Raw genomic sequence first — 12,601 nt, 5'->3', positions numbered from 1 at the left:
AAGTTTTCTTCCAGGGTTTCTCTGTATTTTGCTGCATTCATTTCACTCTCTACCTTCAGAAGCCTTCCAGGGCCTGCTGCAGTGAAGCATCCCCACAGCATGATGCAGCTACCACCATGCTTCATGGTAGGATAGTGTGTTTTTGATGATGTGCATTATTTAGTCTGATGGCAAAACAGCTCAATTTTAGTCTCATCAGACCATAGAACCTTCTTCCAGCTGACTTTGGAGCCTCCCACATGCCATCTGGCAAACTCTAGCCGAGATTTCATGTGAGTTTTTTTCCCCAGAGTGGCTTTCTTTTTGCTAGTCTCCCATAAAGCTGTGACTTGCAAAGCACCCGGGCAACAGCTGTTGTATGCGGAGTCTCTCCCATCTTAGGCATTGAAGCCTGGAACTCCTGCAGAGATGTCATAGGTCTCTTGGTGGCCTCCCTCACTAGTCCCCTTCTTGCACAGTCATTTGGTTTTTGAGGACAGCCTGCTCTAGGCAGATTTACAGCTGTGCCATGTTGTTTCCATTTCTTGATGATTGGCCGAACTGTACTCCAAGGGATATTCAGTGACTTGGAAATTTTCTTGTATCCATCTCATGACTTGTGCTTTTCAATAACCTCTTCGCGGAGTTGCTTGGAGTGTTCTTTTGTCTTCATGTCAAGTTTTTGCCAGGGTACTGACTCACCAGCAGTTGGACCATCCAGATCCAGGTGCATTTTTACTACAATCAATTGAAACCTTGACTGTACACTGATGATCTCCATTTAACAAATTATGTGTCTTTAAAACCAGTTGAATATACCAGTGATGACTTGGTGTGTCATATTAAAGGAGGTGAATACATATGCAATCAATTATTTTGTGTTTTATATTTGTAATTAATTTAGATCACTTTGTAGAGATCTATTTTCACTTTGACATGATAAGAGTCTTTTTCTGTTTATCAGTGTCAAAAAAAGCCAAATTAACTCCACTGTGATTCAATGTTGTAAAACAATAAAACCTGAGAACTTCGGGGGAAGGGGGTGTGCGGTGTTTGAATACTTTTTATAGGCACTGTATTTTAAGAAAGCCATGATTCTTCCAGGTGTATTTGTTTACCTGTTGGACGAGTCAGAGGTGGTGGCTGACTTTGAAGCTTTGACAGCAGGAAGGCTAGTAACCACCCAGGTAAAGAACCGGGCAAGAGCTGAAGATTGCTGTTTTGAATGCTACAGCTGCTCCAACCTGGCACTTCAATGTAGCAAAGGTAAGTGCAAGCAGCAGGATACTCTCCACACTTGCTCTATTCTGATCAGTCCTTTTAAATAAAGTTTCTGGAGCCTCTCAGTTATCCAAAAGTTAGTTTAAAGTGGTGCATACTTTTGTACTTGGACAATTGAATTGGATTTTTTTTTCTGCCTTCTTAATAACCTCGCGTTTACTGTCTAACAAGTACCCCAAGACATAACCAATAAGTATCTTTCTTAATAGGAGTTTCAAAGAGCTAAGGACAACACTCTTCTTATTGAATTAGTTCTCCCTGATAAATATTTAATAGAGTATGTCTAAAATTGCTTTAGCCATCTGAATGATTGATTTGCATCAAGTTAAAGTTCAAAATTCACTACTAAAATGTTGGAGCTATAGCTTGGGGATTATGAAAATTCCCTTCTTTAAGCTTAATAAGTTATCTTGCATATACATGATTATTGCTTAAAACATTTGCATGTGCCGGTATGGTAATGATTCAGCTGCAGATATGGCAATGAATCAGCACTGGAAAGAAAACACACTGTTCCAGTTTAAAACACATCATTGATCAGAGCTTTAGTAAAAAGAACAGTCTGAACAAATCATGATCTGAATTTTGGCCTCAACTCTGATCTGATCTGAATGGATCAGTATGAGTTTTAACAAATGAGCTATTTTTCATTAACAGGATATTACAACTAAATAAATTGAATCACACATGTTAAATAATCAGTTTTTTTGTATAAACCCTTTATGTAAATCAGCTATTATCTCTCAACTCAATTCTTGATCAAATGGCAAAATTTGTTCTCTGTGGATATTTTCATCCTCAAAATTAACAATATTACCAGTCCAGAAAACTTATGCTAGCTGGGACTATTTTAGGAAGTTCACACAATACAACGCCCACTGAAACTGAAAGTACTTCCCAGAAGAAATAACCCAAGAAGCACAGGAGAGAGTATATACAGGTGTATGCCCTTCCTAACTGAGAGAAGTGCAGGAATTCATTGAGATGGATAATGCAATTTTATACACGTGACAGGTTCAAAACCACAGGATCCAAGTCTGATCATATTACTACAAACCTCAAATATAAATTACCTCAGTACCAGGGTGACATTACAAAATATGAATTCATAACTTTTTGATGGAAAAATTGTAAACAAATATGAACAAATGATTTGCATCTTCTAAACATATTTATTATGAACTCTTGTTCCTTCCACAATATCTAAATAATTATTACTCTGTTTTCAAAAGAACACTGCCCTCACCACTTGTCCACTATTTCCATCTTCCACGCTAGATGTTTAAGTTTAAAAAAAAAGGTTTTAATTGGTAAATCAGTGTTGTATCTCAAGGAAATTGGCTTACAACTGTCCAAAAGAAGTGGGTATCTTTAAACTTCGGTCAATAACTAATGGATTAGATCACATGCCCATCCTGCAATGTTTTTTCTTCCATTACCTCAGTAGATCCAATGTTTTAGCGAATTTTGTGCCTTGCTTAGAGAGAATAAATGTAGCTGTAAGATAAAAGCCCTTGTCTTGTAGAGCAAAACAAATCCAAGACCCAATATTTTAGACTGCTGATGACTTTATTCTACGTACTTGAATATTTTATTTACCTTTACTCTTTTATTTCCATTGAAAGAACTGTTCCACCACACCATCATAAGACCATAAAATCTAAGAGCAAAATCAAGCCATCTGGCCCATCGAGTCTCCTCCGCCATTTTTATCATGGCTGATCCATTTTCCCTCAGCTCCAATCTCCTGCCTTCTCCCCATAACCCTTCATGCCCAGGCTAATCAAGATTCTAACAAGCTCTGCTCATGTCGGCTCTAAATGGACATCCCTCTATTATGAGGCTGTGTCCTCTGGTCTTACACTCTCCCCCACCATAGGAAGCATCCTCTCACAAATCTACTCTATCAAAGCCTTTCAACACTTGATTGGTTTCAATGAGGTCACCCCTCATTCTTCTGACTTCCAGTGAGTAGAGGCCCAAATCCATCAAACACTTCCTTTTTGACAAGCCTTTCAAACCTGAAATCATTTTCATGACCGTCCTTTAAACCTTCTCCAATGTCAGCACTATCCTAAGCAATTGTGGTAGGTGGTTTTATTTCAATGGACATCCTTAATTTCTCTTAACCAGGTGTACTTTCTACATCTTTTGAAATAAAAAATATCTTGCCATCCTGAACTTGAGTCTTCACTCTGCTGGTGCACAGGTCACCTGATATTGGATGAAGACATGGACAGAACCACCTTCATTGTTAGCACTGGGCTGATTGGCTCTCTGGAAACCATGGCGATATTCCTGACCACTACAATGGAGCTTCAGACACAACAGGATGGCACAGTGCAGGTGCTGTTTCCTCCTGTGTTTATGCCTCTGGTACGCAAAAATGAGGGGAAGGTTGCGTCTACAAGAAGTGCTGGAGAACGGTGAGTCCTGAAGGGGTACAACACCTGAAGCCAATTTCGTACTACGACAACCGCATTAGGTATTTGCATTACATGGAGTCTTTCATGTAGCAAAACAACCCAAAGGAGGTCAGAGAAATGTTACCAAATAAACTTCAACACAGATTCATATAAGGAGATTTTGGGGAAAATGAGTATAAGCTTAGAAACATAGAAAACCTACAGCACAATACAGGCCCTTTGGCCCACAAAGTTGTGCCGGACATGTCCCTACCTTAGAAATTACTAGGCTTACCTATAGCTCTCTATTTTCCTAAGCTCCATGTACCTATCCAAAAGTCTCTTAAAAGACCCTATTGTATCCACCTCCACCACCACTGTTGCCAGTAGCCCATTCCACGCACTCACCACTCTCTGAGTAAAAAACTTAACCCTGACATCTCCTCTGTACCTACTTCCCGGCACCTTAAACCTGTGTCCTCTGTGGCAACCATTTCAGCCCTGGGAAAAAGCCTCTGACTATCCACACGATCAATGTCTCTGATCATCTTGTACACCTCTATCAGGTCACCTCTCATCCTCCGTCGCTCCAAAGAGAAAAGGGCGAGTTCGCTCAACCTATTCTCATAATCACAAGACTTCTCTTAATCACAAAAATACTAATGGGCCAGCTTAACTAGGGTCAGAATCAGAATCAGGTTTAATATCATTGGCATATGTCATGAAATTTGTTGACTTTGCACCAACAGTACAATGCAATACATAATAATAGAGAAAAAAACTGAATTACAGTAAGTATATCAATCTTAAATAGTTAATTAAGTAGTGCAAAAATAGAAATGAAAAAGTAGTGAGGTAGTGTTCATGGGTTCAATGACCATTCAGAAATTGGATGGCAGACCTGTTCCTGAATCACTGAGTGTGTGCCTTCACACTTCTGTATCTCCTTCCCGAGGGCAGCAATGAGAACAAGGCATGACCTGGGTGATGGAGGTTATTAATGATGGACTGCACCATTGTGAGGCATCTGTACTTGAATATGTCCTGGATTCTCGAAGGCTAGTGCTCATGATGGAGCTGACTAAGTTTACAATTCTCTTCAGGTTAATTTGATCCTGTGCAGTAGCCCCTCTTCCCCCCCCCCCCCCCCCCCCCAATACCAGACATTGATGCAGCCAGTTAGAATGCTCTCCGTGGTACATTTGTAGAGAGTTTTGAGTGTATTTGGTGATATCCCAAATCTTCTCAAACCCCTGATGAAATATGGCCGCTGTTGTACCTTGTTTGTAGCTGCATCGATATGTTAGGCCCAGGTTAGACCTTCAGGGATATTGACACCCAGGGAGTTGAAATGGTTATGAGGTAAAGATAATATATTTATTGTAATATGCTCCCAGTTGAGTTGTTGGTCCATATCTTTTGAAATGTTCTGTATGGAACATAATGTAGAACAGAAATTATTATGGCACAGTACAGCAATGCTATGCACCTTTTAACCTACTAATCCTTCTCTCCCCCTTCACTTTCCATTTTTCTATCATCTTTGTGCCTTTAAGAGTCTCTTAAATGTCCCTAATATATCTGCCTTTACTACCACTCCAGATAGCACTTTCCATACACCCACCACTCTCAGTGTACAAAAAAACCTAGCATCCCCCCTATACTTTCTGCTTATCATCTTAAAGTTATGCCCGCTCATATTAGCCATTTCTACTCTGGGAAAAGGTCTCTGTCTGTCCACTCAATCTGTGCATCTTATCATCTTGTACACCTCTATCAAATTGCCTCTCATCCTACTTTGCTCCAAAGAGAAAAGGCCTATCTCGCTCAATTTACCCTTATATGGCATGCCCTCTAATCCAGACAGCATCCTGGTAATCTCCTCTGCATTCAATATTCCAAGTGCGTTCTAACCAGGGTTTTATAGAGCTGCAATATTCCCTCTTGGCTCTTGAACTCAATCCCGTGCCTAATGAAGGCCAACTCACTTTACGCCTTCTTAACAACCCCATCAATTTGCTTGGCAACTTTGAGCGATGTGATCGCCAAGATCCCTCTGTTCCTCAGCACTGCTGAGAATCCTGCCAGTAACCCTTCTGCCTTCAAAATCAACCTTCCGAATTGAATCACTTCACTCTTTACTGGGTTGAACTCCATAAATTCAAGTTATCAGTATAAATGTATAATTTTTTCAATGTTTCTGTCACTTATAAAATAATATATTCAATAAAAATATAAATTTATAAAAAAGGATTTGTGGAGGTACTTGTTAATATAAGAGGAAAATTGGCAATTGTAATGTCTGGAGCTTGGAAGTGTATTGCGCATGTTCAGTAGATGGGGACAGGAGAGTGTGAGGCTGTAGAGACCAGGAACTGAATTCAAACTAACCATCTTGCTGGATTTGCCATAATGAGTGCTCTGCTCAGGAGTGAATTGAAACGTCAAATTTCAAAGTTTGAAGTAAATGAGTGCTCTGCTCGGGAGTGAATTGAAACGTCAAATTTCAAAGTTTGAAGTAAATTTATTATCAAAATACTCATTATATATCTCACCATATACTACTCTGAGAATCATTTTCTTGCGGGCATTCACCACAGAACAAATACAATAGACTCAATGAGAAACTACGCACAAAAACTGACAAACAAGTTTCCAAAAAAATGTGCAAATGCAAAAAAAAATCAAATAGTAGGTTAGATTAGATTATGAGAACACTCAGTCCTCTTTTATTGTCATTTAGAAATGCATACATGCATTAAGAAATGATACAATGTTCCTCCAGAGTGATACCACAGAAAACAGGACAAACCAAAGACTAACACTGACAGAACCACATAATTGTAACATATAGTTACAGCAGTACAAAGCAATGCCATAATTTGATAAAGAACAGACCATGGGCACAGTAAAAAAAAAAGTCTCAAGTCCCGATCAACTCCCAAGTCCCCGATAGCAGGCGGCAAAAGGGAGAAACTCCCTGCCATAAACCTCCAAGGCACCAACTACACAGCGAGTCCGTCCATCCGAAAACTTTGAGCCTCCAACCAGCCCCTCCGATACAGCCTCCCGAGTGCCATCCCCTGCCGAGCACGTTCGACTTAGTCCCAGCCGCCGAAACAAGCAAAGCTGAGGATTCAGGGCCTACCCCTCTGGAGATTCCAGTTACCACACAGTAGCAGCGACAGGGAAGCGGGCATTTCAGAAGTTTCTCCAGACGTTCCTCCGTACTCTCACGTCTGTCTCCATCAAATCAGAATTGTGCACGGTACCTTGACAGATTACAGATATAATTCACCGGAGAGGCTGCGCGCGCTGTGTTGCGCCGCCATCTTCTCCTCCTCCAATGATAATAAGTAAATAAGTAATACTGAGAGGTTGTTGAGTCCTTGAAAGTGTGTTCAGTGTTGTGGTGAGTGATGTTATCAGTTCAGGAGGCTGATGGTTGAAGGGTAATAACTGTTCCTGAACCTGGTGGTTTGGGACATCATTCCTGGCGGTCGCATCGTGAAGAGAGCATGGTCTGAATGATGAGGGTCCTTGATGATGGATGGGGCTTTTTAGCAGCAGTGCTCTTTGTGCAGTAGACATGCTCAGTGGTAGGGAGGAGTTGATATACACATAAACTTAGAAGCATATGTAAGGCCACAGCCGTGTCCCCTGTCCCTTTACGCCGAGCAGTGGTGCTCCCCAAGGCTGTGTGCTCAGCCCACTGCTGTTCTCACTGCTGACGCATGACTGTACCACACTATCCACTACTGGTTGAAAACTCCACAAACAGGAGTAAGCCTAATTTTTCGTAACCAGTAATCTTAAACGTTAATAGCAACCATGCTTCTGAGGGTGGTGCTGTGAGGTCATTGGAGAAGTTCGCTAATTATATTTCAATTGTTATACTCTTCGTAAGTTTTGCTTTTACCTGAGTATTTATAGTCCTTTTCTTTTCTCTAACTATAGGTTTAGTTCTACCAATTGCTTCGGAGCAGGGGGTATCAGAGTAGAGAAATCCAACAAACACCGCAGCCTACCAGAGATCTTAACAGGACAAGTATTCAACCCAGTGCCATATGAATTTAGCTTTGAGATGCTAGTGCGCGGCCCCTGTCTCCTAGCAGGTAAGAAATGCCATTGTTTAGAAGCTTATCAATGTCTACCGCTCTCCTTTATAGGAGTGCATGTTTTATAGGAGCACTGACTTAATTAGAGACTTGGAGACTGCAGATGCCGAAATCTGGACTAGTTTCACTTCGACATGAAAAGCTATTGTAAACTGAGGCAACCCTGAAGGGTGGATTGTTCAAATAGCTGCTGCTTTCTCACTATATTTCTTTAGTTATCAACCACTGATTCCCCCACTGATGCCGGGCCATCGATATCATTCCTCAGGTCCATTTGATCCAGGCAAGATCCAGAACCTAGCTCATCTCCTCCATAGGCTCTGTAATGGCCATTCTCAGTGTAGGCCCATCCAGTAATGTAGAATGCTGTAGCTCCTTCGCAACAGAATTCACCTGTGGTAGCCCTGGAGCAAGGCGTTCTTTGAATGTATCTACTGAGTGTTTACGTGGAGGAAGCAGTGATGTTGGGATAGGGGTGTTGCGAGATGATGTTCAGATGAATGTAGGGTTGTATTGATCAGGAACAGAGTGGTGTCCCGTGGGCTCTGATGTGAGAGAACGTTTTTGATGGAAGGAAGGACCATACTCATGGAGGAGGTGGGTTGTCCGAGAGAGATGATACTGGGAGTATGAGTTTTTGGGGGTCCAAGAGAAAGGACTGATGGGTGGGTGGTGGGAATACATAAGAGAGTTATCAGTCATGAGGCTGGAAGTGAGTGAGCATGCTTCTTCTGAAGAGAAAGAACCACTTGTGTTCACGTGCTGCCTCCACAGTACACAGCAAAGTACAGTTGTGGCTGCCATCCTTGGGTGAGTTTGGCTCAGAGAGTGGCAGACACAACTCCCAGAAGGAGTGCTCCAAGCACATTTACCCAGACCTTTTTACCTTATTTTACAGAGTAGACAGTCCTCAGTCCCAGTAGAATGGTTTAAAAGGCCTATGTGAAGATAACCTCCTCGAGTGCAGGCTCAAAGGGCCGAATGGCCTACTCCTGCACCTATTTCCTATGATACACGCCAGTTAAAACTGGATTTTAGTCAGCCATCCCTCACCTTCTTTCTAGTCATTCTTTTCATGGGATGTTGGCATAGCTGGCAAGGCCATTATGATTATCTTTCTCCAATCGCTTGCCAAACCATTTCAGCGATCGCTTCAGAATCAACCACATTTCTGCAAATCTTGAAGCATATATGGACATGGCCTGGCCTATGGTGGGCTACCTTTGTGATCAACATGACCAAGTCTAGCTGTCTTTTCAAAGTTCCAGATTATTAGTAACTCGATTCATATCCACGATTGCCATTGTGGGATTTGTATTCATGTCTCTTCGTTCGAGCCGTTTGGTTATTGTGCCATTACTGGACCCCATCTAAACTGAAACCTGAAAGGGATAGGTTAGGTAATTTTCAGTCACTACCCCACCCCCACCCCCACCCCATCACATCAGGTTAAAATGACCTCTTTCTTCTCTTGTCATCTCCATGCCCGAGAATATTCGATAATGTAATCAGCTTTGAGCCCAGGCAGCTTACTGCTATGGGATTGTCTTATTTCACCTTTTATCCTAGTTGAATGCAAGTGATTTCCAGTCGGTGGTTTGGTTTCCCCGAACACAGAATATTGGAATATGTAGATTTTAATGTTTTTAGATAACAATAGCAAATACTGCATTGAAAATAAACGAGGCAGAGGTAAATTCCCACATATTTCTCCTTCCCTTTCTTCTCCCCGATCCAAATATTTTAGAACCTTCATTAAAATCCCGCGGAACAGTGAGGAACTGTAGTAGTTAAAGCCTTTCTCCCCCACATGTGGCATGAAATTAAATTTAGGCAGAAGGCACCCTTTTTTCCCTAGAATGTATAATTATTCACAACCTTTATGAAATATTCAGGACAGGCATATAGAGGTAGAAATAATCAATAGTTTGAGTCAATCCAACAGATTGATTCCTGCAGTTTCTGTGCTAAACACAATTACTTCTGACAGAAGGAATCTGAAGAGTTTCCATACAATCCAAGCCCTAATGCAGTAAATCACTCTGACTGTAAGCACACCACAGTGAGGTTCTGAATAATAATGAGGGCAGCATTATTTTTTTGTCGATAAATTTAAGTATCGGGTTGTAAGAAAGCAGTTCTAATTGAATATAGAAGACATTGCTTTTACAGTGGAAAGCAATTACTTTAATGGGGGTGGGGGTGGGGAATTGGGAGTGGGTTGTGCAGCATGGGGAACAGACACTAACCTGGACCAGTATGAATACCTTGAACAGCGTTTTTAAGGACAATTAGCAAAAGAGATGAACGTAGAATAACAAGGTTGCTTTCACAAGTGTGAGTTGGCTTTTGTGAAAATTTTAGATCATTCTCTTGCACTGTGGAGCAGCATAGATTATTGAGACTGAGCAAAATTTCCTTTATTCTGTCATTTGCTCTTGTACGAGGTGTCTTCTGGCATGGTCACGGCAACTACATTCTATACCATTGATCTTTGCAGAACGTAATGGATTGAATTAGATTTTTATTTTGTTGAAAGTGATATTCCAGGAGGAGAAAGAAATGTTTTTCACTCACAGCTAGTACATGCATCTTCATTAACATGTTGCTAGTTCCAGGAAAATCAGGATTCAAGACATTTGAAGAGTTCGGAAAGCTAGCTGAATGTAATAAATGCCCATTGTCCCACTCCTGTAGTTCAATGGTATGTTTAAGTAGCATCTAGGTGACATTTTATAGATTTGCACTGGAGTGCTGAATTCTGTAAGTATGCTACAATTTTGCAGGAGATCTTCCTGGATCATATAATCTGTAGAATCAAAAGGTACGTGCTGAAGGGAGTTGCTGTGTGAGGAGGAACTGAATTTCAAGCAGGTGCTTGTTATTGCCAGAGCAATGGAGGCAGTTACCAAACAAACACAGGAAAGGGCCTAGCTTTCTGGTGTCTTCAGGAAAAGAGAGGCACCACCTCTAAGGAAGCTGTTGTAGCTGTGGCAGCATGTGGCCTTGAGCTGTGGAATACAGGCACAAAATGGATGATACACTCAGGCTGAAAGAAAGATTGCAATGGGAGCAGAGGTGAGAAGAGGCAATAGGTTAATCCCTGTTTTTGCAGAACATTTTAAAATACCTATTCCACTGGGTGGGAAGCCCTGGAAACTTCTGCAACTTTGATATCTTCAATTTTAATTCCTGTTGCTTTGCAGGTGTGGAGAGCCCTACACATGCACTACGGGCTGGTGCAGATCCCATTGCTCGGTCTGCTTCCACTCTCTACATCACACTGGCCGAGAAACACCAATATGACAGGAACCTCCAAATCATATTGCATCCATGTGGTAAGCCTTTTATCTTGTGAGATTGCAAATATTCAGCTAACGTAACTATAATGTGCCAAAATGGAGACTGGATAACTTTAAGCCAACCCACCCGAAGGGCTTAAGGTGGGCATTGTTGGAACCCCTGTTTTACATCCCAGCTTGCTTAGATGTGCCAGTGATTTAGCTCACCTAGTGACTTACCTATTTATTACTTCACGGCTTTATTCACCGTGTATGTTTACACATTTTAGGATTTGTCATAGCATGTTGGCCCGACAGGCAACAAAAGAAAAGCACCATTCCAGAAGGAGACCATTTGACCATTGGATACATGCTGTCTCCAAGCGGACTGATCCCACGTCTCCTACTCCTCTGCTCATTTTTTTCTAGCCCTGCAATTTATTTTCTTTCAAGTTTCCTTTCAATTCTGATCTTCATTGAGGGGTAATCTGCAGTCGCCAATGAACTTGATTTTGGGATGAGGGAGCAAACTGGATCACCAGGCGCAAACACATGTAGTAACTAGGAAGAGGTTCAGACTCCACACGAACACCTGGGGTCAAGATCCAACCATGGTGTCTGGAGCCATAGTGGCAGCACCATGTCATCCAACAAGAAACAATGTCAGAGAGAGAGAGAGAGAGTGTAAAACAGCAGCCCAACTCAAACACTGAATGCACTCAACAGTTGCTCAATATCTCAATTCTGCCACTCCTCAAATGCAGGATCCTTTTGAGTTGAGGTCCCACCGTTGGAAAAACTTTCACTACTCTGGTACTCCGGTACCCCAATCAGAATCAACAGGCATCAGCCCATGACTTCATGCTGTGAGATTGGCATGACTTATTCATTCGGACAAAGGAGTCATTACCTCTTTTACTGGGTCCATTATGGAATCCAGTAATGGATCCCAGTTTTACCCTGGTAATTTACAGGTACCTTTTGGTATCTCAGGTTCCTCTGCACGTTTTTTTCCTGCAGAGCAATCTGAGATGCCAACAAATCCAGTGGGAGTAGTACTGCAAAGATTTAGGAGTCAAAACAGAAACTTTGCATAGTTGTTAAATTGTTTCTATGTATGTTTTTTTAAAAATGAGTTTGCTTAAATTGTAATTGTATGTAAATATCTCTGTATGCAAAATAGTAAAATCAGTGAGAACTCTGACAGAAGGTGACGTCATGATCACAGGTTTGTCTTTGATCAGGAGATATCAGGGCATTTCAGGATGGGGCATAGACCCATACAGCTGAAGACCCAATTGGCATGTTGGATCCTGGATCACTGGACCTAATGATAAGGCTCTTGGTTTTCAGCCCAGGGACTGGATAATTGGCTATGGGGTGAACCTGGGCACTGATTCCAGGAAGTGGGAAAGTGCCAACTGGATCTGTCCCAACAGTGGACTCCTTGACAGATCTCTCTCTGGGAATACTTCTCCCAGGTGAAATATCTTTCCCAGGTGATTGTTGTCAGTTGTTCCTTACTGCTTAGATAAAC

The 12,601-nt window shown here is 41.6% G+C and overlaps 1 protein-coding gene across 8 annotated transcripts in view; it reads left to right on the top strand.

Annotated features, from left to right (window-relative positions):
• Positions 1-12,601, top strand: part of vwa5b2 (von Willebrand factor A domain containing 5B2) — a 171,446-nt gene that overhangs the window by 71,897 nt on the left and 86,948 nt on the right. For all 8 annotated transcript variants that reach the window (XM_072255145.1, XM_072255143.1, XM_072255138.1 and 5 more), the window contains 4 exons: positions 1,084-1,245; positions 3,470-3,686; positions 7,623-7,780; positions 10,990-11,121. In XM_072255145.1, coding sequence (XP_072111246.1) covers positions 1,084-1,245; positions 3,470-3,686; positions 7,623-7,780; positions 10,990-11,121 — 669 coding nt within the window. The remainder of the gene's footprint in view (positions 1-1,083; positions 1,246-3,469; positions 3,687-7,622; positions 7,781-10,989; positions 11,122-12,601) is intronic.

This window comes from Mobula birostris, chromosome 4, assembly GCF_030028105.1.
Source record: "Mobula birostris isolate sMobBir1 chromosome 4, sMobBir1.hap1, whole genome shotgun sequence".
NCBI classification, from domain to species: domain Eukaryota; kingdom Metazoa; phylum Chordata; class Chondrichthyes; order Myliobatiformes; family Myliobatidae; genus Mobula; species Mobula birostris.
This window is presented reverse-complemented; position numbering and strand designations above follow the sequence as displayed.